The 27941-nt window shown below is 39.4% G+C and overlaps 3 protein-coding genes across 4 annotated transcripts; 2 read left to right on the top strand and 1 right to left on the bottom strand.

Annotated features, from left to right (window-relative positions):
- Positions 1-326: 326 nt before the first annotated feature.
- LOC122832512 (extracellular calcium-sensing receptor-like) lies at positions 327-24796 on the bottom strand. 2 transcript variants are annotated; one of them, XM_044119331.1, is made up of 21 exons: positions 24739-24796; positions 19429-19481; positions 18780-18940; positions 10196-10324; positions 9823-10117; positions 9626-9712; positions 9203-9472; positions 8909-9109; positions 8546-8821; positions 8177-8404; positions 7964-8087; positions 7538-7731; positions 5921-6084; positions 5542-5836; positions 5341-5427; positions 4979-5248; positions 4355-4558; positions 3967-4242; positions 3435-3662; positions 3227-3350; positions 327-1799 (listed from the first exon to the last, which is right to left on the bottom strand). In XM_044119331.1, the coding sequence occupies exons 4-21, from the start codon at positions 10303-10305 to the stop codon at positions 889-891; spliced, it is 4344 nt and encodes a 1447-aa protein (XP_043975266.1). In that variant the 5' UTR covers positions 10306-10324; positions 18780-18940; positions 19429-19481; positions 24739-24796; the 3' UTR covers positions 327-888. The 2 variants fall into 2 exon arrangements, with proteins under 2 accessions (XP_043975266.1, XP_043975265.1); XM_044119330.1 differs by lacking the exons at positions 18780-18940; positions 19429-19481; positions 24739-24796 and having other exon boundaries at positions 10196-12815.
- On the top strand, positions 15151-21442 carry LOC122832515 (extracellular calcium-sensing receptor-like). Its single transcript, XM_044119336.1, is given in 4 exon segments — positions 15151-15178; positions 19702-19825; positions 19910-20563; positions 20566-21442. Coding segments are annotated over 3 exon segments (903 nt in total). The 5' UTR covers positions 15151-15178; positions 19702-19818; the 3' UTR covers positions 20808-21442.
- LOC122832519 (extracellular calcium-sensing receptor-like) lies at positions 22351-27191 on the top strand. The gene is made up of 7 exons (XM_044119340.1): positions 22351-23862; positions 23950-24239; positions 24615-24910; positions 25101-25306; positions 25479-25700; positions 25774-25897; positions 25975-27191. Exons 1-7 carry the CDS (start codon positions 23554-23556, stop codon positions 26877-26879), a joined length of 2352 nt encoding a protein of 783 aa, XP_043975275.1. The 5' UTR covers positions 22351-23553; the 3' UTR covers positions 26880-27191.
- The last annotated feature ends 750 nt before the right edge of the window (positions 27192-27941 follow it).

Below are 27941 nucleotides of genomic sequence, written 5' to 3'. Positions count from 1 at the left end.
ATTTTACTCCTGAACTAAATGACCTGTTTATACTTTTTCCAAGATTCAACTAAATGTAAGATGAAGAACACAATGAGAATGTGAGTGCCACAATGCAGCACAAATGTACATATTGTTTTTCACTTTTATTTACCCTGGATGAGGCAAACAAGACATATGTTTGCACAAAACCTGAAGAAATTGTAAGATTGTTTGTCATGACCATTGATTAGGTTTTCAAATGATGTTGCTGACTGTTCAAGGTAGACAAAAAAAGGGAGAAATGGTTTCAGCATGATTGTGTATGTTTGTTTTTAATTTTAGATCAAGGAAATACCACGATTTTTTTTTTTTTTTTTTTTTTTCAGTTTTTTTACATGAGAGATTTGGGTGAACTAACACCCACTGAACATTCTGGGAACTGACACTGAGAAAGTGGCATCTTATAAGTACCAGATTAAAAATACTTTAAATTCTTTCTTGATTAAAAGCACAAAAAATATCCCAATCAGGATTTAGCTCACAATATTCAGGAATTAACCAAACAATTTGTGGAAAAAATGTTTGATAGATACAAAGGCACATACAAATTAGTTGTACTGAGCAAACAAACAAAAGAGAGCCGATACATTGTGCAAATATCTAAAAGTTGATAAGCTTGTACTCTAAGTACCTTAAAATGGGCTTCAAAGAAAAAATATCAAATTCGTGGTCAAAAAGCCACAGTGTTTATTTTTCTCTCACAATTTTTCATATTTATTCATATAGTAAATATTTTTACATACCACACCAAATAATGTTATTGACAAATGTTTTTAAGTTTCAGTGAATGAGTTAGAGATGAATAATTCCACTGTCTTTGTTAACAGGCTGCAGCGATAAAATAAATTGTACATAAGCTGCCATTTATCATTTTGCAGTTCTATGACCCATGATGGCTTTCTTTGTGTTTCTTTCAGGTCTTAGTAGAATTATGTAACATTTGGGTCCAAACAGCGCCACCAAAAGGCCAAAACTGGAGGCCAGGATGGCGAACACCTCCACTGCGTCTGCGTATTTGCCAGGAGAGTTGATATAAGCAGGAACAAAGGCCACCCACACAGCGCAGAAGATCAGCATGCTGAAAGTGATGAGTTTGGCCTCATTGAAGTTGTCTGGAAGATTTCTTGCCAAAAATGCCAACACAAAGCTAAGGACGGCGAGTACACTGATATAACCCAGTAAAGCGCTGAAACCAATTATGGACCCAACGACACACTCGTAGACGATCTTGTCATTGTGGTACTGAGTGTTTTTATGAGGTGCCGGTGACGCGGTGACAATCCATGCAGTGCAAATTGCTACCTGAACGCAAGTGAGAGCAAAAACTGTTCCTCTTTGCTGCACAGCACCAAACCACTTAAGATTGGCTCCCCCTCCTGGCTTGGAGGCTTTGAACACAGCCAGAACCACCATGGTTCTCACCAGGATACACGAGACGCAAAGAACAAAGCTGATCCCAAATACAGCGTGTCTCAGTTGACACGTCCACAGTCTGGGTCGTCCGATGAACAGCAGCGAACACAGGAAGCACAACTTGAGTGACACCAGGAGCAGGAAACTGAGTTCTGAGTTGTTGGCTCGTACTATCGGTGTGCCGCGATGATAGGTGAAGATCCCCAGAACGACAGCGCAGAGTGACATTCCCAGCAACGAGGTCACTGTCAAACAGATACCCAGAGGTTCCTGATACGAGAGGAACTCAGTTTTCTTAGGAATGCAGTGATCTCGTTGGGGGCTGGACCAGAAATCCTCAGGACAATTAAAGCACTCCAAGGAGTCTGACAAAAGGGGTGGGGGGAGAGAAAAAAAAAAGAATTCACATGTATTTAGCACAAGCATATTGGTTCAGTTAGCGTGGGAAGCTTTAGCGCAACTGAATATTGCTGGGAAATAATGGTGTGTAGCAAGATGTTTAAAAACTAGTTGCAGAATAGGTGTGCTGCTGTTTGTTTTGGACAGGTGAGTTTGAAGGTTTTATATTTATGTTTATATATAAAAAAGTGCTTTCTTATTCTGCTTTGTGGAGGTAGTACTTTATCAACAGTGACCTCTGCTGTTTAAAGGAGAAACTGCAGGAACGCGAAACCATAGTTGAAAGCAGAAACTAGGGCTGCACAGTGGTGCATGTGGTAGCCCTCTTGCCTTGCAGCAAGAAGGTCCTGGGTTCGATTCCCAGCCCGAGGTCTTTCTGCATGGAGTTTGCATGTTCTCCCTGTGCATGGGGAGAACATGCACAGGGAGAACATGCAAACTCCATGCATGGTGGATTCTCTCCGGGTTCTCCGGCTTCCTCCCACAGTCCAAAAACATGACTGTCAGGTTAATTGGGCTCTCTAAATTCTCCCTAGGTGAGTGTGTGTGTGAATGGTTGTTTGACCTGTGTGTCTCTGTGTTGCCCTGCGACTGACTGGCGACCTGTCCAGGGTGACCCCCGCCTCTCTCCTGAAACGTTAGCTGGAGATAGGCACCAGCAACCCTCCTGACCCCATTAGGGACAAGGCTGATAGAAGATGGATGGACGGAAGCAGAAACTACAACTGATTTACTTTAGCTGCATTTTCATTCCAAATGTGCACAAAATGTTGTCAGTATTCAGCTGATGTTGAATAAACACAATTTCACAATTGTAGTATTTCCATTAAACAACAAGCACAATTAAAATAAGCTTGTTTATGGGATAAATTATTAAAAAACATGCCACACTATAATCTTAAAAGTAAGATCATAGCGCCTCTTTGTGGTTTGTGTCAGAGGCAGCATCTGGTTACCGACTGTGTGACTCGTGATTTGATTTCAATTATAGCTTTGAGGAATAAAACAGTTTTGATTCGGCCAAACAACCAAATCATCCTAGCGCCAAAATATATATTTTTTAAATCAAAAAACAAGTTTTGTGTTTCTTTTTCTTATTGTATTTCCATTAAGCAAATTTATTTTCAAAAAAAATTATATAATCAGTGGAACCACAGTTTTTGTTACCATAGAGTGACTATTGTGTGGCATTTAACCTGCCAAAAGCTTGAATAAATCATTTTCAGCTTTATTAAAGCAAAAGATCAAGAAGGAAGAGAAATCAGAGCTGAATAGATGCTAGGAAGATAAAAAGGAAAGCCGCCATTTGGTTTTGTCACTAGCAGCACAAAGTCACGAATTCAACAAAGTTTTCAAGCGCCACTAAACAACAAACTATGACAATGATACCAACCAGTTTTGTTGCTGACCCTTCCTTCAGAGCACGGGACACAATAAAAACAGCACAGAGGCTCTCCTTTCCTCCTCACCATGTGCGTTCCTGGGGGGCAGCTGTCACTGCACACAGACCTGGGCGGCTGAGAAAGGTGAAACATGAAGTATTTAAATTTCACTCAGTGTGAGCATCCAACTCCATCTTTAAGCAAGGTGGAAATACCTACTTTTTTAGATTCAAAGTTCCAGAAGATTTTGATTTCATCCATCGTGAGTTCTTCCTCTTTGGACGCAGACCTCTGAACCTCCCCGACACTCTGAACTTTAATTCTTCCATCGGGCAGCCGAATCCAGTTCATGACATCGTATATTGGTAACGCGTCGCCGTTTTCATCGAACGTGACTTGGTCACCAAACGGTGTGGTGAAGTTGACCCGTTCCAGGTAGTGCATTAGCTGCAAACACAAACAGAAACATATTAAATTTGCTTATATGTTATCTTGGGATGATGTTAACATTTTAAATGTTGAAAAATCAGGATCTTAATTTTAGTTTTTCCATATAGGCCACTAGATGGCACATTGAAAAGTATACAAATTAAAATGGGCCCACTGCAGAAATATCACCCATATCTGAAGTTTACGATTTGAAAGATGTGCCTCCGTTAGAATTTTTTGTTAGTAGTCGTTGTATTTGTATTTTAAGCAAGAGAAATTATAAACATTGATGTTGCCGGTAAATTGTAAACTGACTGTGTACCTGCCAGAGCTCTAATGTTTGCAAAGACGCACATTTGTTCCCGCTGAAAGGCCCTCGCCCGGGGACGCAGCTCAGCATGTCATTAAGAGCGTGTGCCAGCGCATACACAGCTTTGTAAATGTTATACTCAGGCCTGAGTTCTGACACATTCAGCAGGTCAGTAGTCACACTGTTCAGGTCTTCTCGTCCGGTGCATTGCGCTCCAGCGTCTTCTACCGAACCTGCTGGAGGCAGCGGAAACTTGCACTGAAACGTGTGCTCCCAAAACAGCCTCACCTGAAATGAAGACGTAGATTTGTTTTTAAAAAATTGTCCACCGGTGTGAATAAATTCCACCCACTTTTTATTTTTTATTTCTTCACACAGTCTGACTTAGTCAAGCTCCCACCAGGCTATTTTCGGAGATGTTGTTGTGCGGGTCAGGATGAATTCTCAGCAGGAAGTCTCTGAGTCCTGGTATTTCTCCGCGACGGACGGCGATGCCCAGAGTTCCACCAAGAAACGGCGTGAAAGCAGAGATTTGGAGCCCTTCGAGTAACGTCCAGGCCTCGCTGGCGATCCACTGCAGCCCTGTCACATTCTGCTTCACCACCTGAGTCTCACAATATTTATTTTGTTTTTTACAATTTTGAAAAAAAAAAAAAAAAAGAAGTCTATTCTGTGCACTTTTTGTATTGATTGTTGGAACTGTTTGGTTTGTATAAAAAGTTTTCCTTTCTGTTTAATTTAGAAATAAATGCAACTTTGTAGTTACTGCATACTATTGAAAAACTCTATATTAATAAAGGATTATATTACCCCACTTAATTTCTCAATTTTTACTTAAAACCAAAGAGCAGTTTGTTTCTTTTACCCCAAAATCAAATACAGCAATCAGGTTTATAAATCTTGTCACTTTGGAATTTGATATACAATTTCACAGAATCAAATGCAAGCCAGTTTTTGTAAAAGAAAAAAAACCAAACAGCTTTTTGATATGGGTTATGACTCTGACAAATCTATTTTCTCCAACCTGCTCCATGAGTTGGATCATGTGCATCTGATGTGCAAACACAATCACTACACGTGCCGTGGACTTTGTCATGACATCAACTATCCTTTTATATTCCCTCGGATTGTCTCCCCACGGTAAAACCTCCGTGTACGCCAGGCAGCCGCCACCCGACCGAGTCAGGTCAGTTTGGAACGATCTGGAAACATGAAGGCCATAGTCATCGTCACTGACCAGGAGGCCCGCCCAAGTCCAGCCAAAGTGCTTCAGAATCTGAATCATGGCACGGACCTGATGAAGACGGAGCGAAAGTGCAGACGTGTTCATTGTGAGGCCTAATTCCAGAAATACCTCTAACATTCATGAATAAATTTGAAGTTCACCTGGAAAGCGTCACTTGGGATTGTTCTGAAGAAAGATGGAAAACGCTGGCGATCGCTTAGGCAAGAACACGTGGCAAAATAACTCACCTGTAAGGAAAAATACGTACAAAAAGTTCACATTTTGCTTATCTTATGAAAAAGCTTGGTAATTCTGGCAACTGACTGAAATATTCTGGCGGGTTTTTTAAAGGGCAAACTTACCATAGGCAGCCTGTACAAACCTAAAACGTTTGAGGCAGCTATAGAAAACGTGGAAAAAGGATCACCAACAATTCCCACAACTGGAGGGGTTCCTGAACAGCTCTCTTCAATGGAAAACCGCTCCTCCTGCCCGCTGGCCATTGCCAAGGCAGCGCTGAACCCAATGCTAAGAGTGGCACAGTTGTCATAAAGGCTGTATCCCAAAGTCACATTAGGCAGCAACCTGGGGTTCTTATTAATCTCCTCAACAGCAAAAGCCATAGTCATAGCATGTCTGTACCCTAGAGTGTCAAACCTAAAAAAAAAAAAAAAGAAAAAGAAGAAGCTTGTCATCAAAACTGATACTGTAGCAATGTCTGTGTGTTGTCAGGATACCCACCCCTCGCAGCTGGGCTGATGTGGTGCTGAGGTGAAGGTCTGCTCAGGAAAGACGGAGCTGTAGTGGACCTCAAACAGCCCGCCCAGGATCACGTCGCCAGGCTTGTGCAGACCATTGAGGTAAAACGTTCTCAGTAGCTTACAGGACGAGGAAAGAAAGGAAGACTCCGAGAGGAAAAGGGAGGAATAAATCATAAACTGATAGATGTTCATGAGGAAATATCTAACAAATAAAGCCACCATAACTGCTCTTCCGGACCGGCCAGCCTGCGAGACTCGTAGCTAATTTTATATAGAGGACTACAGCTGCCTGTTCCTTTCTCTGTGTAATTATTCACGCCTCCCATCAGAGCATTGTTGTGGCCTCATGGGTGGCCTATAGGAACATACAGCTTTCTTCTTCATTCTTTATTTAAGAGAGTAATAAACCAGCAAAATATTAAGCGTAACATTTGTGTTTCGTATTTGGAAATGCAAAGTGTTTTTAACATAAGAAACGGTAACTCTAAAATAGTTTATTAATGAATTGTTTGCAGCTTCAACAATACACATGTAACACACATTATTTGCCATTACCAGTGATGGCTTTCTTTATTAGAAAATGTCACTATCTATTTAAATTTATTTGCCTGTGAAGCCTTTGAAAGTGGACAGAGGGGAACTTAACTAACTGAAAAATAACTGCAAATTATTGCAAAATTTGTCAAAGCATAGACAATATTTAATTACTTCATGAACACCCCCACATATATTAATATATCAAGAAAAATGTACAACCTACACGGATGCTATCATAATTTTGCTTCTACTATATTTCTGGTGCTTCTTTTGAGTGGCTGACTTTGAGAATTAAAATCAACCACTTTAAACTAATAATCTTAACATTAAACTAATAATCTCAACATTTTACAGTTCCTCGACTCATGATGGCTTTCTTGGTGTTTCTTTCAGGTCTTAGTAGAATTATGTAACATTTGGGTCCAAACAGCGCCACCAAAAGGCCAAAGCTGGAGGCCAGGATGGCGAACACCTCCACTGCGTCTGCGTATTTGCCGGGAGAGTTGATATAAGCAGGAACAAAGGCCACCCACACAGCGCAGAAGATCAGCATGCTGAAAGTGATGAGTTTGGCCTCGTTGAAGTTGTCCGGTAAATTCCTTCCCAGGAATGCAAACAGGAAACTGATGATTGCCAGTAAGCCAATATACCCCAATAACACTGCAAAACCAACCGTGGACCCAACAACACACTCATAAATGATCTTGTCATTGTGGTACTGAGTGTTTTTATGAGGTGCCGGCGAGGCAGTCACAATCCACACTGTGCAAATTGCTGCTTGAATGCATGTCAGCGCAAAAACCGTTCCTCTTTGCTGTACAGCGCCAAACCACTTTAGATAGGTGCCACCTCCTGGCTTGGAGGCTTTGAACACAGCCAGAACCACCATGGTTTTAACCAGGATGCACGAGACACAGAGCACAAAGCTGATCCCAAACGCCGCGTGTCTCAGCTGACACGTCCACAGTCTGGGTCGTCCAATAAACAGCAGCGAACACAGGAAGCACAGCTTGAGTGACACCAAAATCAGAAAGCTCAGCTCTGAATTATTTGCGCGTACCATGGGAGTGCTGCGGTGATAGATGAAGATCCCTAAAACCCAGGCGCAGACGCATGTTCCCAGCATCGAAGCTGTAGTCAAGCAGACACCCAGAGGCTCATGGTAGGAGAGGAACTCTGTTGTCTTAAGAATGCAGTGATCACGGTGGGGGCTTGACCAGAAATCCTCTGGACAGCTGAAGCACTCAACAGAATCTGAGAACAAAGAAACAAAACAGATTTTACAGTTAGTCATAATGATGCCACTTTTGATTCATTAACATACCACAATTTGAGAAGTTGGTATTTAGGTTAAATATGAAAACTTTTAGGAACCTCAAGTGACATAAACGTCTTGTCAGTTTTCTTTCTATTTTCTCAACATGTTCATATCAGCTATAAAGGGATCATTCACTCATATAAATGTAATTGTAACCATGATACCAACTTGTTTTGTTGCTAATCTTTCCTTCAGAACAAGGAACACAATCAAAACAGCACACAGGTTGCCCCTTCTTCCTCGCCATGCGAGTCCCAGGATTACAGGTCTCACTGCACACCGACCGAGGAGGCTGCAGACACACACACAAAATGAAACATATAATCAGATTTCTTCTAGCTCACTTTAAGCAGCACTTCAAATACAATCAATGAAGGCAACCTGATTATTGTTGAAGTTCCAGAAGATTTTTTCTTCATTAAGAATGAGTTCTTCATCACCAGAAGCTGTCTTCTTAACAACGCCCACATTCAGTACTTGAACTCCACCGTCAGGGAGCCACAGCCAGTTCATGATGTCATATATCGGCAGAGCATCACCGTTCTCATCAAATGACACTTGATCCCCAAAGGGAATGGTAAAGTTGACTTTTTCCAAGTAATACATTAACTGGAAATGTGAAGAGATCGATACTGTGACAAGTACACTTTCAGTAAAATTAAAACTATCTGGTATTCAGGTTGAATATAAATCCTAATATGACGGGATCTGATGAAAATACTAATGGTTTAGTGAAAACTGATGCCCTACCTGCCAAGCCTCCAGTTTTTGCAGAGAGGCACAGCTGTGCCCGCGGAAAGGGCCTCTCCCTGACTGACACTGCAGCATGTCATCGAGTGCATGAGCCAGAGCATACACGGCCTTGTAAATGTTATATTCAGGCCTGAGGTTAGAAACATCCAGAAACTCAGTCTGCGTACTCTCCAAATCTTCTTCACCAGAACATAACGCTCCCCCAGCTTCTAGCCAGTCTGCTGGAGGGGGAGCAAATCTACACTGAAATGTGTGTTCCCAAAACTGCCTTATCTGGAAAGTTTTATATAAAAAAACTGCTTGACAAAAGAAAGACAACAATGTATACCAGTGCAATTATAGGTCAAAGTTGAATCTCACCAAAGTGTTCTGATTGTTACTGCTATTCCCAGGCTGTGTGCTCAGGAGGAAATCTCTAAGTCCTAAAATGTCTCCTCGACGGATTGCAATGCCCAGCGTGCCACCCAGGTATGGCATGAGACCGGGGGTTTGGAGCACAGCCGCTGATGCCCAGGCTTCACTCGCCATCCACTGGAGCCCTGTCACGTTCTGCTTCATAACCTGCACAGTGTGTTTTTATCAGGGAAGATGCAATTATGCAGAGTATTTGTCCTCTAAAACAATAAGTAACAAACACTTAAGAAAGAGGGATACCTCTTCCATCAGCTGAATCATATTGATCTGATGGGCAAAAACAATAACCACACGAGCTGTGGATTTTTTCATTCCTTCCACGATTCTCCGTAGCTCAGAGGGGTTTTCACCCCACGGTAAAATCTCAGTGTATGCAAGACAACCCAGTCCAGATTGAGTCAGCTCCAACTGGAAGGACTGGGCAACATGGAGCCCATAGTCGTCATCACTGACCAGCAGACCAGCCCACATCCAGCCAAAGCGTTTTAAAATCTGAAGCATTGCATGCACCTAAGTGGACACACTGTGTGAGATACCATTGCTTTCCTGTTCTCATAAAATCACAGTTGTACTTCAATGATCATGCCTAGTCTTCTGAATATATGTAGTATGAGGTTAATGTAATTTCGCCTGTGTGACATATCATTTATAAATCAATCACACCTGAAACGTATCACTGGGGATTGTCCTAAAAAAGGACGGAAACCTCTTCCGATCACTTAGGCAAGAACACGTGGCAAAGTAACTCACCTAAAGGAAACAAGGAAGTTCAATTTTCATTACGTAGAAAACCTCAAATGAAGATGTGGCACATGTAATATACATTATTAGCGAAGCAGAAGTTCAGAAAGAAAACTTACGATGGGAAGTCTGAATAAGCCTATCACATCAGACGTGGCGATGGAAAACGTTGAAAAAGAATCGCCGACTATGCCGAGGACTGGAGGGCCTCCTGAACATTTTTCTTGAGGAAGAAACTGTTCCTCTTGACCACTGGCCAGTGACAATGCCGCACTGAATCCAATTACCAATGTGGCACAGTTGTCATAAAGGCTATATCCCAAAGTCACATTGGGGAGCAGAGTTGGATTTTTGTTAATTTCCTCAATGGCAAATGCCATGGTCATGGCATGTCGGAACCCTGGAGGGTCAAAGCTTACACACAGAATGCTACATGAAAACACGAGAAGGAAACACAGTGTGTGAACAAGCCACAGTGAGAGTGCAGCTTACCCTTGGCAGATTTGCTCACTTGGCTCTGAGGTGAACGTTAGCTCGGGGAACACCGAAGTGTAGTGAACCTCAAACAGTCCGCCCAGAATCACATCACCGGATTTGTGCATGCCATTAAGATGAAACCGTCTTCTCAATGTGCAAGACGGTAAAACGGATGAAGATTGTGAATAATCAATGTCAAAGAACAACATCAATATGACAAACAAGGGCATTAATGACTTCAGAAGCGCCTCCATGATTACATATTCTCCTTAGAGCAGTGCTTCTTACTTCCTTGAACAGACATTTTATGTGGATCGTCCTCTCCCTTGATGGCTTTCATCATAACAGGAGGAGGGCCAGAAGAGATCTCATTGAATCTTACAATACATTAAGATTTAAGTAATTGACTTTTGTTGAGCAAGTGCTTATCTTTAGTTCCTAAAAACTCAATATACAGATTAATGTTGGTATGAATAATGATAAGAAGAAAACTCAGCTCCACATAACGTGAAACATACTGCCACATTCAATAAATGACAATATTATTGAAAATTTCCTTTTTTTTGTTGTTTTCTTATGTCTGTTGTCCTGGATTGACAAAATGTATGTGGTGCTTTACGCCCTTCTCTCTAATTGGCCATAGTCCAGTTTATGTTTGATTAAATAAAGTATCTTACATTTTCAATTATAGATGATCAAACTAATAAAAAATGTTTACCTACATTTTTATTAGTAGGTAAACATTTACCTACTAGTGGTAAGGCGTTTACCTACTCCCTACTACTAAGGGAGTGGGTAAAGAATAAAAAATGTTTACCTACTCTCTTAGTTAGTAACCATTCTTGGTGTTCAACTACATTTGTTACAAAAGGCATCTTCTATAAATCCAAGCGATGATACTGTGCGTATGTCAGGAATGTTTTAACCAACAGCCATTAATCTAAGGTGTCCAAACTAATTCTGTGTACTCCAGCTCCACATGCAGACTTAAAAGAGACTGTTTAGAATAGCAAAATGCTTCCTTATGTCCAATTTAAGCAGTTTTAGTCTTGGAATCCCAAAATACTAAATTAGATCACTGCCGTAAATAATAGTAGAATTATTTAATGAAATATACTTTCTTTTCATTTATGCAGATTAAATTTAACTGTGAGGTTGATTTCATTTTGTCAATAAATTTTGAATATTGAAGTGTAGTTGTTTGTGTGTTTTCCATGTATAGTTTCTTGCTGCTTGAAGAACAATGGTGGACTTAAACTTCCATCTGTTGTTATTTTAATACCCAGGCCTTATCAGGCAGACATGGGTAAACAAGACCTGAGACTGATATATTTGGATATTAATATCAAGTAAATAGATAAATTGGTAAATTTATCTGAATTACAAATTTTCTGAATTGTTTGTACTGTTTTGTTTATTCATTTTAAGCGAGAAAATGTGAAATTTTAATGGGTATTTCTTCCTGAAAGGTGGCTTTACGTTTCTCTAGATTTTTAAAATATTACTAATGTCCACTAGATGGCAGCATTGGAGTTAAACTTTGAACAGATGTCTACATGATTGACTGACTTTAACGACACATTGAGTACTTTCAACCAGGTAGAAACTTATTGCATTACATATTTAGACTAGCCATAAATATAATAGCCATAAATAAATAAATAAATAAATAAATAAAGTCAGCATACAATGGTCTGTTGATTAAAGACTTTCTCAATAGATTCTTTAACCATAGTTGTAATGTAGTCTGTGTTCTTTGGTCATATTCACATTGGGAACTCACCTGTAACTTTTTATTTCGACTTTGCTGTTTGTCATGTTTGAACTCACAGTTTGAAAATAATCAATATTATGTAATCTAATGTGAATGATTTTTAACAAAATAATGTGAGCATGGTATTACTGTATCAAATTAAAGAACAAATGTGTAAAGAAGTTGTTGGCCAGGCCCCAGTCAGATCTAAAACGTTAAGAGAAGTCAAAGGCCACTGGGTGATTGCGTCTTCTCTCTGAAGTATGACGATGTTTCATAAGGGAGATATAAGAACAGTCTCAACAAACTCACACCCACACTTAGACACGGATGGAGATCGCATTGTTGCTTGTGAGCCTCAGACTGGCTCTGGGTCAGTCTGAGGGTGGATCAGACCGGGTCAGAAGCCTGGCTTCACCCATAAAATGTAGCCTGCAGGGTTCAAATCGTCTGCCTGCGTTCACAATGAACGGGGACTTCGTCGTTGGGGGAGCTTTTTCAATTCACTACAAGGAGCTCACAAGGACTCACAACTACACCACTGTGCCTGAACCGCCTAGCTGTGCAAGGGGGTTAGTAAAAGTGAGAAGCGGTGGGGAAAAAAGGGAAGGGAATCGTAATCTGTGTCACAACAAATATGTGTTTAGAACAATGCTGTTTATTGTTGCAAAGTTGTTATCTTGTCTACAATATGGCCTGAATGTTTTTTATTAGTTGTTCTAATTATTAGTTATAAGAATTTGAAGTTTGGTAGCTTATTTGCCCATAGTATGAAACCACCATGTCTTTATATGATTACCCAATTTATTTTAACTTTAGAGGTTTAATCTGTTATGCAGAGTACCAGCAATTTTATTTGCTCAAACAACTCCTTATGCCTGATATGTAGAATATCTACCCTTTGTAGGGTAGATATTCTACAAAGGGTAGAATATCTACCCTTTGTAGATACAAAGGGTAGATATCTACCCTTTGTAGATACAAAGGGTAGATATTCTACAGCTGGTAAATGTTGACTCTATGTTAGATTCAACAATGACATGTTGTAAATGTAATGTAAATGTCTGAAATGCCTCTGTTCAGCATCAACAGTCGAGAACTGCGCTTCTCTCGCACAATGATCTTTGCAATCGAGGAGATTAACAACAGCACAGAACTACTGCCAGGAGTCAAACTCGGTTATCAGATCCACGATTCGTGCGCCTCCGTGCCCGTGGCTATGCATGCAGCATTTCACCTGTCAAATGGGCAAGATGCTGTGTTTGAGACAGGCCATAATTGTTCTTCGTCTGGTGTAGTAATGGCTGTTGTTGGTGAGTCTGGTTCCACCCCATCCATTAGTATTTCTCGTATTTTGGGGCCCTTCAACATACCTCTGGTAAGTAGTCTTTATTAAACGTAGCAAGTTCAGCTCAAATGCTTAAAAAGGGTTAACACTGGCTTTCCTTGCGATAGGTGAGCCACTTTGCCACTTGTGCCTGCCTGTCAGATAAAGATCAGTACCCGACGTTTTTCAGGACAATCCCCAGTGACCAGTTTCAAGCCGATGCACTGGCCAAGCTGGTGAAACACTTTGGTTGGACTTGGATAGGAGCCATCCACTCGGACTCGGATTATGGCAACAAAGGCATGGCATCTTTTCTTGAAGTAGCACTCAGAGAGGGGATCTGTGTGGAGTACATTGAGTCTTTCTATCGGACCGATCCAACCAGCAAGATTCGAGGAGTAGCTGATGCCATCCGCAGGTCGCAGCATGTTTTTAGCACTTGTATGTTTTGTTTGAATGTTGACTCTTTTTACAGACAGTAAAAAAAGTTATGAGGTGAAATATGATGAATATGGTAAAATAATTTTGTTTCCCCCTTCAGGTCAACAGCGGTGGTTGTTGTCGCATTTGCAGCTGCTGGCGATATGAAATTTCTCTTAGAGGAGCTGGCCCGAAATCCTCCTCCACCTCGTCAGTGGATCGGGAGTGAGTCTTGGGTAACAGACCCACTTTTGATGAGCTTCAGTTTCTGTGCAGGAGCCATTGGAGTTGCCATTCAGCAATCTGTCATCCCAGGACTGAGAGATTTCCTCCTGGATCTCTCTCCCTCTCAAGTGTCTGGCTCTCCAGTTCTTACTGAATTCTGGGAGGATGCATTCAACTGTAGCTTAACACAAAGTGAGAATTTAACCATCATTATCAATATATAAACATGTTTGGTTGCATCAGAGACCAAAACATGTAATATTTATGTACTTATCTTAACAAACACTTTAGCAAATAATCTGTGCAATAAATTTAATCATGATTTGAGTTAATATTCAATGCCCTTATCCTGTTTGCCCATCAGCCTTTTAGGTTTTTTATTAAGGAATCCAAACTTTACCAAGAACTGAAGACTACAAGTTTTAGTACTATCAATTATCAATTGTTGAGTATGCACACTATAATTTTATCATTTTGATTGTGTACATGGTAATAATAAATATTTCCAGTTCTTACTTAGTTTAGAGTCATAATAACTTGTGTGGTATGTTGTGCAAAAATATCAGACACAAGAAAATTAGGAATTTCTTTCACGATAACTACTTTTGGCTGCATTTTTAGGTGCAACAGTAAAGGGCAAACTTTGCGATGGAACTGAAGACCTAAAATCTCTAAATAATCTCTACACTGAAACGTCTAAATTCAGAATTACCAACATGGTGTACAAGGCTGTTTATGCCATAGCACACGCTGTTCACAACGCAGTGTGTCAGGAAAAAACGTCAACCGCTCAGTGTGACAAACACATTAGACTGGAGCCCAAACAGGTCAGTTTATATTTCATTTCATTTCATTTGAAAGCTTTTGATATGCCAGGCACTAACATCGTTGTATCTTATAGATTCATTTTCTTCTCCGTTCTTTTTGTGAATCACAGATTTTCACTGAATTAAAGAAAGTTAACTTTTCCCAGAATGGCTATCATGTATCGTTTGATGCTAAAGGAGATCCTCTAGCCTTTTATGAGCTGGTCAACTGGCAGAAGTCTGAGAGTGGAGTCAATGAGCTGATAACTGTGGGATACTATGATGCATCACTGCCTAAAGGCCAGGAGTTTCACATTTACAGGAATTTAACCTGGGTGGAAGGAAGAGTGCAAGTAAATGGTCAAGGAAAAATACTTTTATGGATGAAAACTGTGGAAGGATTGATTTGAATCATATTCCCATCCTAACATCAGTTATTTGTTTTTCCTTGTCTCCTTGTCTGGAAGGTTCCAGTGTCAGTTTGTTCAGAGAGTTGTCCTCCAGGAACTCGTAAAGTGTTGCAGAAAGGAAAACCAATCTGCTGCTATGACTGTATACCATGTCCTGAAGGAGAGATCAGCAACATGACAGGTAAAATCTAATGTTTATAGTGTTTACAAACATCTTGATATTCATTTGTTCAAAAATCTCTGTTTCTATTCATAGATGCTCCAGATTGCATTTCATGCCCTAGTGAACTCTGGCCTAATTCAGTCAACACAGCTTGTTTCCCCAAAGCTGTGGAGTTCCTCTCTTTTGATGAAGTGTTGGGAATCATTCTGGAAGTTTTCTCAATCAGTGGAGCCTTTCTGGCCGTCATAACAGCAGTGATTTTCTTCCATCACAGAACAACTCCAATTGTCAGAGCCAACAACTCTGAGCTGAGCTTCCTGCTGCTCTTCTCTCTGACTCTGTGTTTCTTATGTTCATTAACTTTCATTGGAGCCCCCTCTGAGTGGTCCTGCATGCTGCGGCACACAGCTTTTGGCATCACATTTGTTCTCTGTATCTCCTGTGTTCTTGGGAAAACTATAGTGGTTCTAATGGCCTTTAAAGCTACACTTCCTGGTAGTAATGCTATGAAATGGTTTGGACCTGTACAGCAAAGAATGACTGTAGTGTCTTTTACATTTATTCAAGTTATAATATGTATCATTTGGTTGGTTGTGAGTCCTCCCTTCCCAGTGAAAAATCTGACCACCTACAAGGAGAAGATCATCCTGGAATGTGCGTTAGGCTCTGCTGTTGGTTTCTGGGCTGTGCTCGGCTACATCGGCCTGCTGGCTGTGTTTTGCTTTGTGTTAGCTGTTCTAGCTCGGAAACTACCTGATAATTTCAACGAAGCCAAGATGATAACCTTCAGCATGTTGATATTCTGTGCAGTCTGGATCACCTTCATCCCAGCTTATGTCAGCTCTCCTGGGAAATTTACTGTGGCTGTGGAGATATTTGCTATTCTGGCCTCCAGCTTTGGACTGATACTGTGTATATTTGCTCCAAAGTGTTTCATCATTTTGTTTCAGCCAGAGAAAAACACTAAGAAATTTCTCATGAACAAAAATTGATTGTGTACTGTCAATAATTAGAAAATGTTATAAAATGATTGGATTTCTTTATATGAGCTTATTTTGCAATGTTAAATTTTAAGGCACATTCTCATTCTACTTGTATGTAATTTTTTTCCTACTTTAGTCTATTTGTGACATTTTGTGACATTACCAGGAAATCTATTTAAATAACAAATAAATCTTATGTAAAACTCCAACTTGGTTTGGTGTCACTCCCCCAACTTTAAATCCCATCTTTCTTTAAAAAAAAATGGGTAAAGGTTCCAGGGAGCAAAGACTTTGGATGTACTTCACTCTTTACCACGGGTGTCAGGTGTGATGTTTTTTTTTAGTTTTCTTTTTTTAACTCAATATATTTTATATTAATTATTTTCTGGTTTGGGTGTAGGACCAGTTCAAAATGCTACATTTGACTGATGGACAGACAGATATATAAATGAATATATGTATTTATTTATTATGGCAAAATGTAATGTCACATGCATTGAATATGCATATGTAATGGCAAAAAATATAATGCTCCACATGTGAAAGCAGGTCTCTTGGGCTCCTCCTGGACACTCGAACAACAAGTCTTATTGCTATGCTGTCTTTGTTTAGAGTCTCAGACAGGTTATATAAGTTGGTAACAACACTTCCCCACCTTTAGAGCTGGAGGGATGGAGATCTCACTTCTCCTTATTGGATTGAGACTGACTCTGAGCCAGAGTGTTGGCTCAGTTTTTGCTTTTAGTAGGTCAGATGGGGTCAAAAATGGGGCTTTAGCTATCAACTGTACTCTGCAGGGTACAGCTCGTAGACCTGCATTCTCAATGGACGGGGAGTTCATTATTGGCGGTGTTTTTTCCTTACATTACAAGGAGATCACAAGGATTCACAGCTACACCACTGCGCCTGAGCCGCCCACCTGCACAGGGAGGTTGGTAAGAGGGAGAATTGTGGGAAATGGAAGAGGTGATATAACGAAAAGGGTTGGGATTTGTATGATATAGAGTTGTGCAGCAAATTGCAATGATTTATATGCATAAGGATATTTTTCAAGAGTTATTTGCATAACATCAAAATTAATGCCAACAGTGTAAAAAATTTCTACTGATCGAGAAAATTTGAGACTGACAATAATAAAGTCATATTCAATAAATTAGAATATGCTTTCAAAAGAGGCTCATTTGTCAGATTAAAAGTACAATTTGGAAAACAAAACTTTAAAGCAGTTTTTCCACATTAGATACACTTTTTTACATTTAGAATGTCTTTGTTACAATGCATCATTCTGATCTTTAATGTCATTTATTGCAACCAATAAATCACCATCATTAACATAAAACAGCTTTAAATAATCGACCTGTGAGGAATAAATCTACATAACGGATACTATCAGCTGAGATCGTAAAAAACAGAAACTTTTGAATTAGACATCTTTTGAGTTTGACTGTACATAGAAAAAATACGAAACATTTTTCCTCATCTAAGATTTTTCTAAGACAAATTTTGTTGGTGATCATTTGAACTGATGTTATGTTACACATAAAAAGCAGTAACATGTAAATGTCTGTGTGCAGTATCAACAGTCGTGAACTACACTTCAGTCGTGCAATGATCTTTGCAATTGAGGAGATAAACAACAACACAGATCTGCTGCCTGGGATTAAACTCGGGTATAAGATCTACGATTCATGCGCCTCTGTGACTGTGGCCACTCATGTGGCATTTCAGCTGTCAAACGGGGAGGACCCCGTGATTCAGACAGGACACAATTGTTCTACAGTAGGCGAGGTAGTGGGTGTTATTGGTGAATCCGGGTCCACTCCATCTATTGGCATGTCACGCATCTTTGGGCCCTTCAACATTCCTCTGGTAAGTTTGAATTTATCACAAAATATAAAAATGTATTTAAAGTATGTCTGTTAAAAAAAAGATTAATTGTTGTTTTTCTTGTTTTAGGTGAGCCACTTTTCTACCTGTGCCTGTCTGTCAGATAAGAAACAGTTTCCAACTTTCTTCAGAACGATTCCCAGTGACCATTACCAAGCTGATGCGTTGGCCAAACTGGTGAAACACTTTGGCTGGACTTGGATCGGAACCATCCATTCTGACTCAGATTACGGAAGAAATGGCATGGCCTCTTTTCTAGAAGCAGCACACAGAGAAGGGATCTGTGTGGAGTACACTGAAGCTTTCTATCGAACTGACCCACACAAGATTCAAATAGTAGCAGATGTCATCCGCAGGTTAGAGCCTCTTCTATCTTTTTAATGTGCTTAGTTAAGATGTAGACCGTTTGTACTAACCACTTTAAAACACCTTTAAAACATTTTAACATTGATTTCATACAAGTATAAATGAAAGTAGCTTTATACATATTTTTCTCTTCAGGTCAACTTCGATCGTTGTGGTGGCATTTACAGCTGCTGGTGATATGAAATTTCTATTAGAGGAGCTAAACAAACAACCTCCTTCGCCTCGTCAGTGGATTGGAAGTGAGGGTTGGATTACAGACCTTCAGCTGATGAGATTCAGTTTCTGTGCAGGAGCCATTGGAGTTGCTATTCAACAATCTGTCATCCCAGGATTTAGAGACTTCCTGCTGGGTGTCTCTCCCTCTGAAGTTGCCGCCTCCTCAATCCTCACAGACTTCTGGGAGGAAGCTTTCAACTGCAGCTTGACGAATGGTGAGAAACAAACATGATCAATTCCCAATTATGATTTGTGTTTTATTTAAAGAATCTTGTTTAAAACATAAGAATGCAACTGAGTTAAAATGCTCACAGAATACTCATCTAATTTGAAAATATGCAACATTTTTTGTTATTTTCAGTTCTCGATACAAAAAAGAGGCTTTGTGATGGAACTGAAGACTTAATGACACTCAAGATCTCATATACTGAGACGTCTGAATTAAGAATTACCAACATGGTGTACAAGGCTGTTTATGCCATAGCACATGCTGTTCACAACGCAGTGTGTCAGGAAACTTCATCCACAACTAATTGTAAAAAACAGACAATGTTAGACTTAAGTCAGGTAAGACTTAATTTGAAAAGTCCTCTTGAACAGAGTGCAGCTCTTGGTTCCCCTTTCTTTATTTTTGTGCATGTCCTCAGATTTTAACCAAACTGAAGAAAGTCAACTTTACCCAGAATGGTTACAGTGTGTCTTTTGATGATAATGGGGATCCGGTGGCTTCATATGATGTTGTTAACTGGCAAAAGAGTGAGACTGGAAATATTGAACCGGTAACAGTGGGATATTATGATGCTTCGATGCCAAAAGGCCAGGAGTTTCGTATCAACAGGAACTTAACCTGGTTGGAAGGAGAACTGGAAGTAATGGCAAAAATATGCAACATTCCTCAACTGTTTGAAAATAGCTGTCTAGCACATGGTGATTTATTTCTTAATCTGTACTTTTCTCTGTTTCAGGTTCCAGTGTCAGTTTGTTCAGAGAGTTGTCCTCCAGGAACTCGTAAAGTGTTGCAGAAAGGAAAACCAATCTGCTGCTATGACTGTATACCATGTCCTGAAGGAGAGATCAGCAACATGACAGGTAAACCTGTTTAACATGTACATTTTTACTTTTTTATGATCACATATTTTAAATACTTTCAACCATTTCTAACTTTATACTTAGATTCTCCTGATTGCATCCCGTGTCCCAGAGAGTTCTGGCCAAATCCAAAGAGAGATGCTTGTTTCCCCAAACTTGTGGAGTTTCTTTCCTTCGATGAAGTTCTGTCAATCATCCTGGCCACATTCTCCATCAGTGGAGCCTTTCTAGCCATTATTACTACAGTGATTTTCTTCCATCACAGAACAACTCCAATTGTCAGAGCCAACAACTCTGAGCTGAGCTTCCTGCTGCTCTTCTCTCTGACTCTGTGTTTCTTATGTTCATTAACTTTCATTGGAGCCCCCTCTGAGTGGTCCTGCATGCTGCGGCACACAGCGTTTGGCATCACATTTGTTCTCTGTATCTCCTGTGTTCTTGGCAAAACTATAGTGGTTCTAATGGCCTTTAAAGCTACACTTCCTGGTAGTAATGCTATGAAATGGTTTGGACCTGTACAGCAAAGATTGACTGTTGTGTCTGTAACCTTTATTCAGGTTGTTATATGTATCATTTGGTTGGTTGTGAGTCCTCCCTTCCCAGTGAAAAATCTGACCACCTACAAGGAGAAGATCATCCTGGAATGTGCGTTAGGCTCTGCTGTTGGTTTCTGGGCTGTGCTCGGCTACATCGGCCTGCTGGCTGTGTTTTGCTTTGTGTTAGCTGTTCTAGCTCGAAACTACCTGATAATTTCAAGCCGGCCAAGATGATAACCTTCAGCATGTTGATATTCTGTGCAGTCTGGATCACCTTCATCCCAGCTTATGTCAGCTCTCCTGGGAAATTTACTGTGGCTGTGGAGATATTTGCTATTCTGGCCTCCACTTTTGGACTGATACTGTGTATATTTGCTCCAAAGTGTTTCATCATTTTGTTTCAGCCAGAGAAAAACACCAAGAAAAGTTTGATGAACAAAAATTGATATATAATTGTCAATGATTTGGATAGAATTTTGTGTCTTTTCTAATGGCGAATGCAATCGTCTCAAGCTTATTACTTCTTTGTCCTTTTTGAATATTTACTATCAATACTAATTATTATTGCACTCTTTTTCAGCTTGCACTTAATTTTTAAATATCTTAATTTATGTGACTTAGTGAAATACTTTCTCTCTGCTTAAAATAAAATGCAACACTACAGAAACTCAGACGGATTTTACATATTTGTTTTCTGATACCTTTTCTACGATACTCCTGGGGACAGCATCACAGACACTGGCAGAATTTAGATATTGTTTTTTGCCTTCTTACACCTTCAAAGACACATGGTTTATATCTTAGCTCTGCGTGTGCTTTACTGGATTTTCTATGTTTTTAGCATGTTTGTTACACTTTGGTTTTGGTTTGATTTGAATCTTACCAAAAGAACAGGAATTTCATCAAAGAGGTCAGAGGTCACATGTGGGGTACCCCAAGGTTCAATCCTAGGACCCTTCTTTTTCAATATTTATGTGCTCCCACTAGGTCAGGAATCTTATTTCCTTATAGCAGGAAATAAGATTAGGTACCATAACTATGCAGATGAATCACAGCTCTACATTACGATGTCACCAGGTGACTCTGAACCCATCCAATCACTGAACAGATGGTTAGAAAAGATAAATGTGTGGATGTGCCAAAACTTTCTCCAGCTGAACAGAAACAAAACTGAAGTTATTATTTTTGGACCTAAAGAGGAACGATCTAGAGTCAGTGCACAGCTTCAGTTATTACAACTAAAAACCAGCGATCAGCCCGAAACCTGGGAGTAGTGATGGACTTTGACCTGAACATTCAGAGCCACATAAAGACAGTTACAAAGTCGGCCTACTATTACCTGAAGAACATTTCCAGGAATAAAGGACTAATGTCACAGCCAGATCTAGAGAAACTCATCCATGCGTTTATCTTCAGTCATTGATTATTGTAACGGCGTCTTCACAGGTCTGTCCAACAAATCAATCAAACAGCTGCAGCTGATCCAGAATGCTGCTGCTGGAGTTCTCACTAAAACCAGGAAGATAGAGCACATAACACCAGTTTTAAAGTCCCTCCACTGGCTCCCTGTAGCTCAAAGAATAGACTTTAAAATACTTTTGTTAGTTTATAAATCACTGAATGGTTTAGCACCACAATACATTAAAGATCTGCTGTTGTTGTATCAACCTTCCAGACCTCTCAGGTCTTCTGGTTCTGGTTCTGCTCTGCATCCCCAGAACCAGAACCAAATGAGAAGAAGCAGCATTCAACATCGATGCACCACAAATTTGGAACAAACTTCCAGAAAACTGTATACCAGCTGAAACACTGACTTCCTTTAAATCTCAACTAAAAACCCACTTGTTTAGAGTTGTATTTGAAAAGTAATCAGTTACAAATTTAATGACGGAATCTGACTTGATGTCGTGTTTTGATTGTTGATTTTATGTTGCATTGTGTTTTTGTGTCTGATTTGATGTAAAGCACTTTGAAATGCCTTGCTGCTGAAATGTGCTATACAAATAAAATTTGATTGATTGGTTGATTGAAAAAGTCAAACAATAGACATTTCAGCTTGTTAAACTAGGTCACAGCATAGAAAACTGGTTGTGTGGCTCGTGTTGGGTGTAATTTATTTCTCAGTTATACTTATACATGTTCTTTCCAAACAAATTGGTAAGTTTTAAAATGAAGTGATCTTTAAATTTCTACGAGAAACATAAAGAATGGTACACCTTCTGCTTAAAGCTATGCCACTGTACCGCATACATGGGTTTCATATACCTTTTTTTTTTTTACAAAAATTGTGCTGCTAAAACGAAACAATGGATGGTAAGAACAAATCAGACAGCTAGATGATGTAATCTATGTGATGTAATGATGATGTTTTGTTGAAGGGTTATATGAAGCAGTAGCAACACTCACATCCACCTTTAGAGACTTAAGGGATGGAGATCTCACTTCTCCTTATTGGCTTGAGACTGGCTCAGGGTATATATGTTGTTTTTGCTTTTGCTGTATCAGATAGAGTCAAAAATGGGGCTCTGGCTATGAACTGTACTCTGCAGGGTACAGCTCGCATACCTGCATTCTCAATGGATGGAGAGTTTATTATTGGCGGTGTTTTTGCAATCCACTACAAGGAGCTGACAAAGATTCACAGCTACACCACTGCGCCTGAGCCGCCCACCTGCACAGGGAGGTTGGTAAAATGAAGAAGTGATGCAGAATGGAGGGAGTGTTACACTGAAAAATCAGAGTTTTGATTTGTATGATGCATAGCTGTGCTGCAAACTACAACATGAGGATTTTTTTTTTTTAGTAATTATTTGCAAAATGACTTTCAACAATGTATAATCTATTTCTATTTAGGTAATGATATATTTCTGATCTTATGAAAACACTTTAATCCAGAGTGTTTCTTGTACAAGAGCTAAGAAATTACTTTGTTAGTAAGACAATTCATTTCACCTTGCGGCATTCATTGGGGTTAAATATATAAAACACATGTTGATCTACTCTAAGTATCTAGCACTGCAAGTGTTGCTAGAAACCTGACTTGCTTATAAATACAGTTGACTGTTATGAACCAAACAGCACTCCAACAATCTCATCTGTGAATGTTTTGCTATGTTTTTGGATTTTTACTCCCATGACAAGAACACAAAATAATATCCTTATTATATATATACATATAATAACATGCTGTAAATGTCTGTGTGCAGTATCAACAGTCGTGAACTACGCTTCAGTCGTGCAATGATCTTTGCAATTGAGGAGATAAACAACAACACAGAGCTGCTGCCTGGGATTAAACTCGGGTATAAGATCTACGATTCATGCGCCTCTGTGACTGTGGCCACTCATGTGGCATTTCAGTTGTCAAACGGTGAGGACCCCGTGATTCAGACAGGACACAATTGTTCTACAGAAGGTGAGGTAACAGGTGTTATTGGTGACTCTGGATCCACACAATCCATCAGCATTTCACGCATCTTTGGTCCCTTCAATATTCCTCTTGTGAGTAGTTTGAATGTCTTATCAATTGTAATAGAGGTGTATTAATAAACCACTTGAAAAAAAAATCTATTGTTTTTGTTGTTTTAGGTGAGCCACTTTTCTACCTGTGCCTGTCTGTCAGATAAGAAACAGTTTCCAACTTTCTTCAGAACGATTCCCAGTGACCTTTACCAAGTCGATGCGTTGGCCAAACTGGTGAAACACTTTGGCTGGTCTTGGATAGGAGCCATTTACTCTAACACTGATTATGGAAGAAATGGCATGGCCTCTTTTCTTGAAGCAGCACACAGAGAAGGGATCTGTGTGGAGTACACTGAAGCTTTCCATCGAACTGACCCAAAGAGCAAAATACTAAGATTAGCTGATGTTATCCGCAGGTTTATGCCTCTTTGATTTGGTTTGTGTACTTTAGTTAGACCAGGGGTCTCAAACTCCAGTCCTCGAGGGCCGCAGTCCTGCAGTTTTTAGACGTGCCACAGGTACAAAACACTGGAATGAAATGTCTTAATTATCTCCACTATGTGTAGATCAGTTCTCCAGAGCCTTAATTACTCTATTCAGGTGTGGTGCAGCAGAGGCACATCTAAAAGTTGCAGGACTGCGGCCCTCAAGGACTGGAGTTTGAGACCCCTGAGTTAGACGCACTTTTAACTATCTTTTAAAAGTTACATAATATATACTTTTTAGGTAAAACTAAGAGAGTGCGGAAAACGCGTATGCATTTTGAACAGTAAATTCTATTGTCTCCTCAGGTCGACAGCAATCACTGTAGTGGCATTTGCAGCCAATGGTGATATAAAACTCCTGTTCGAGGAGCTAAACCAACAACCTTCTCCGCCTCGTCAGTGGATTGGAAGTGAAGACTGGATTACAGACCTTCAGCTGATGAGATTCAGTTTCTGTGCAGGAGCCATTGGAGTTGCTATTCAGCAATCTGTCATCCCAGGATTTAGAGACTTCCTGCTGGGTGTCTCTCCCTCTGAAGTTGCCGCCTCCTCCGTCCTCACAGACTTCTGGGAGGAAGCTTTCAACTGCAGCTTGACGAATGGTGAGAAACGAACATGATCAATTCTCAGTTTGATTTCAATTTTCACAAATTAAAATAAAAAGTTGAAACCTAAAAGTTCTAGTTAAAACTTGTGATAATTTCATTTCTCTAACTTCAATGAATGAAATTCCTAAAGGTTTCTGATGTAATATGAAAATATGTCAATATCTTGTTTTTTCTTTATTTTCAGCTTCCTCTGCAAAAATGAAGCTTTGTGATGGAACTGAAGACTTAATGACACTCAAGATCCCGTACACTGAAACATCTAAATTAAGAATTACCAACATGGTGTACAAGGCTGTTTATGCCATAGCACACGCTGTTCACAACGCAGTGTGTCAGGAAACTAATTTCACTAATACCTGTAAGAAACAAAAAGGGTTCGACTTAAATCAGGTGTGACTAAATTAAAGTTAATCACCTGTTTACTTTTTTATATTGGAGATGTGCTATATATATATATATATATATATATATATATATATATATATATATATATATATGCAATGTTGCTGAATTTCTCTTTGCTCTCTTTTTATTATTAATTATTTACCATTAATCTATGCAGGTTTTAACTGAGCTAAAGAGAGTGAATTTTACCCAGAATGGTTACCGGGTGTCTTTTGATGATAATGGAGACCCAGTGGCTTCATATGAAGTTGTTAACTGGCAAAAGAGTGAGAGTGGAAATATTGAATCGGTAACAGTGGGATATTATGATGCTTCGCTGCCGAAAGGCCAGGAGTTTCGTATCAACAGGAACTTAACCTGGTTGGAAGGAGACACGCAAGTAATGGCAAAAGTGGAAATATTGCTCAAGCTACTTGAATTTCTTTTATTTCTATTTTCCATCTCTGTTTCAGGTTCCAGTGTCAGTTTGTTCAGAGAGTTGTCCTCCAGGAACTCGTAAAGTGTTGCAGAAAGGAAAACCAATCTGCTGCTATGACTGTATACCATGTCCTGAAGGAGAGATCAGTAATATGACAGGTGATTGTAATGTTTTTTATGAAAATTTGTATCATCAGATAATCAAGTGCTATAATGCTTTACAACTTCATTTTCAGATTCTCCTGATTGCATTCCATGTCCAGGAGAGTTCTGGCCAAATCCAAAGAGAGATGCTTGTTTCCACAAACCTGTGGAGTTTCTTTCCTTCGATGAAGTTCTGTCAATCATCCTGGCTGTAGTGTCAATCAGTGGAGCCTTTCTGGCCGTCATAACAGCAGTAATTTTCTTCCATCACAGAACAACTCCAATTGTCAGAGCCAACAACTCTGAGCTGAGCTTCCTGCTGCTCTTCTCTCTGACTCTGTGTTTCTTATGTTCATTAACTTTCATTGGAGCCCCCTCTGAGTGGTCCTGCATGCTGCGGCACACAGCGTTTGGCATCACATTTGTTCTCTGTATCTCCTGTGTTCTTGGCAAAACTATAGTGGTTCTAATGGCCTTTAAAGCTACACTTCCTGGTAGTAATGCTATGAAATGGTTTGGTCCTCCACAACAAAGAATGACTGTAGTGTCTTTTACATGTATTCAGGTTATAATATGTATCATTTGGTTGGTTGTGAGTCCTCCCTTCCCAGTGAAAAATCTGACCACCTACAAGGAGAAGATCATCCTGGAATGTGCGTTAGGCTCTGCTGTTGGTTTCTGGGCTGTGCTCGGCTACATCGGCCTGCTGGCTGTGTTTTGCTTTGTGTTAGCTGTTCTAGCTCGGAAACTACCTGATAATTTCAACGAAGCCAAGATGATAACCTTCAGCATGTTGATATTCTGTGCAGTCTGGATCACCTTCATCCCAGCTTATGTCAGCTCTCCTGGGAAATTTACTGTGGCTGTGGAGATATTTGCTATTCTGGCCTCCAGCTTTGGACTGATACTGTGTATATTTGCTCCAAAGTGTTTCATCATTTTGTTTCAGCCAGAGAAAAACACTAAAAAATATTTAATGAATAAAAACAAAATCTAGTATGTGAATGTGATAAGTCATTGAGAGACAAGTCGTTCAAGAGAAATTTAACTGCTTATGCTTATAAATTCGTGTATCATTCTTTTGATGTCATTTCATTCATTTTTTATTTTAGAAATTTTTTTAAATGTTTATTTAAATTTGCTAATTAAATTTCAAGTCTACATCTTCATATTGCAGAGTGTATATTTCTCTTTTCATTTCATAATTCCATACTTCAGTCGTGTACTTGGAGTGGTCAAAATCCCTCTATAGGTTGATATACGCCTTTATAGTTTCGATCTATAACATCATCTGTCAAAGAATAACTACAGTTATTCCTTGACTATTGTAACATGCAACCCACAAGAAAGGTTAATTCATTTATACCATATATATATATATATATATATATATATATATATATATATATATAGGAAGTTGGGCCTGATCAAAAAATTCTAAATTCAAGGGAACCTAGGTGTGAGAAACAACAGAGTACACACTGTCTATAAAAAAAAGCTAAATTTAATATAATGAACATTTGTGGATCCACATTTTTTTAAAAACCAAACAAATATTGTGCGCTTTTTAAAAAAAGTAATAAATAAATAAATTAGTTGAATAATCCAGTCTCCAATGCATCAACTGTTCAGCCAAAGTCTCTTGGCTGGTGACCAGTCGGGTCACTATCTACCCGTGCGCCTGGTCCTCTGGGCTGGGGCTCGCCATCCAAGTTCAGGAGAGGAGGATTTTGGAATCTCTGGCTCTCCAGGCCAAAAGTGTATCATACAAGCAAAAAAAAAAACCTGACCTGGTACAAGGCCAAAGTAAAACATCTTAGCACACAAGACGCCAGCATCAATAAAACTTAAGCTATCTTTCATCATTTCTCAAGTTCTTCTTTTTTTTCGTTTCTTTCATGTTGTACAACATTCAAGTTAAAAGAATACAATTTTACCAACATATTAGTAAAACTAAAGAGATTAGCGTATATGTGGTAATATATATATATATATATATATATATATATATATATATATATATATATATATATATATATATATATATATATATATATAT

The sequence above is a fragment of the Gambusia affinis genome, linkage group LG06, assembly GCF_019740435.1.
Source record: "Gambusia affinis linkage group LG06, SWU_Gaff_1.0, whole genome shotgun sequence".
Classification (NCBI taxonomy): Eukaryota; Metazoa; Chordata; class Actinopteri; order Cyprinodontiformes; family Poeciliidae; genus Gambusia; species Gambusia affinis.
The sequence above is the reverse complement of the archived record's forward strand: the minus strand, read 5'-3'. Positions and strand labels throughout refer to the sequence as shown.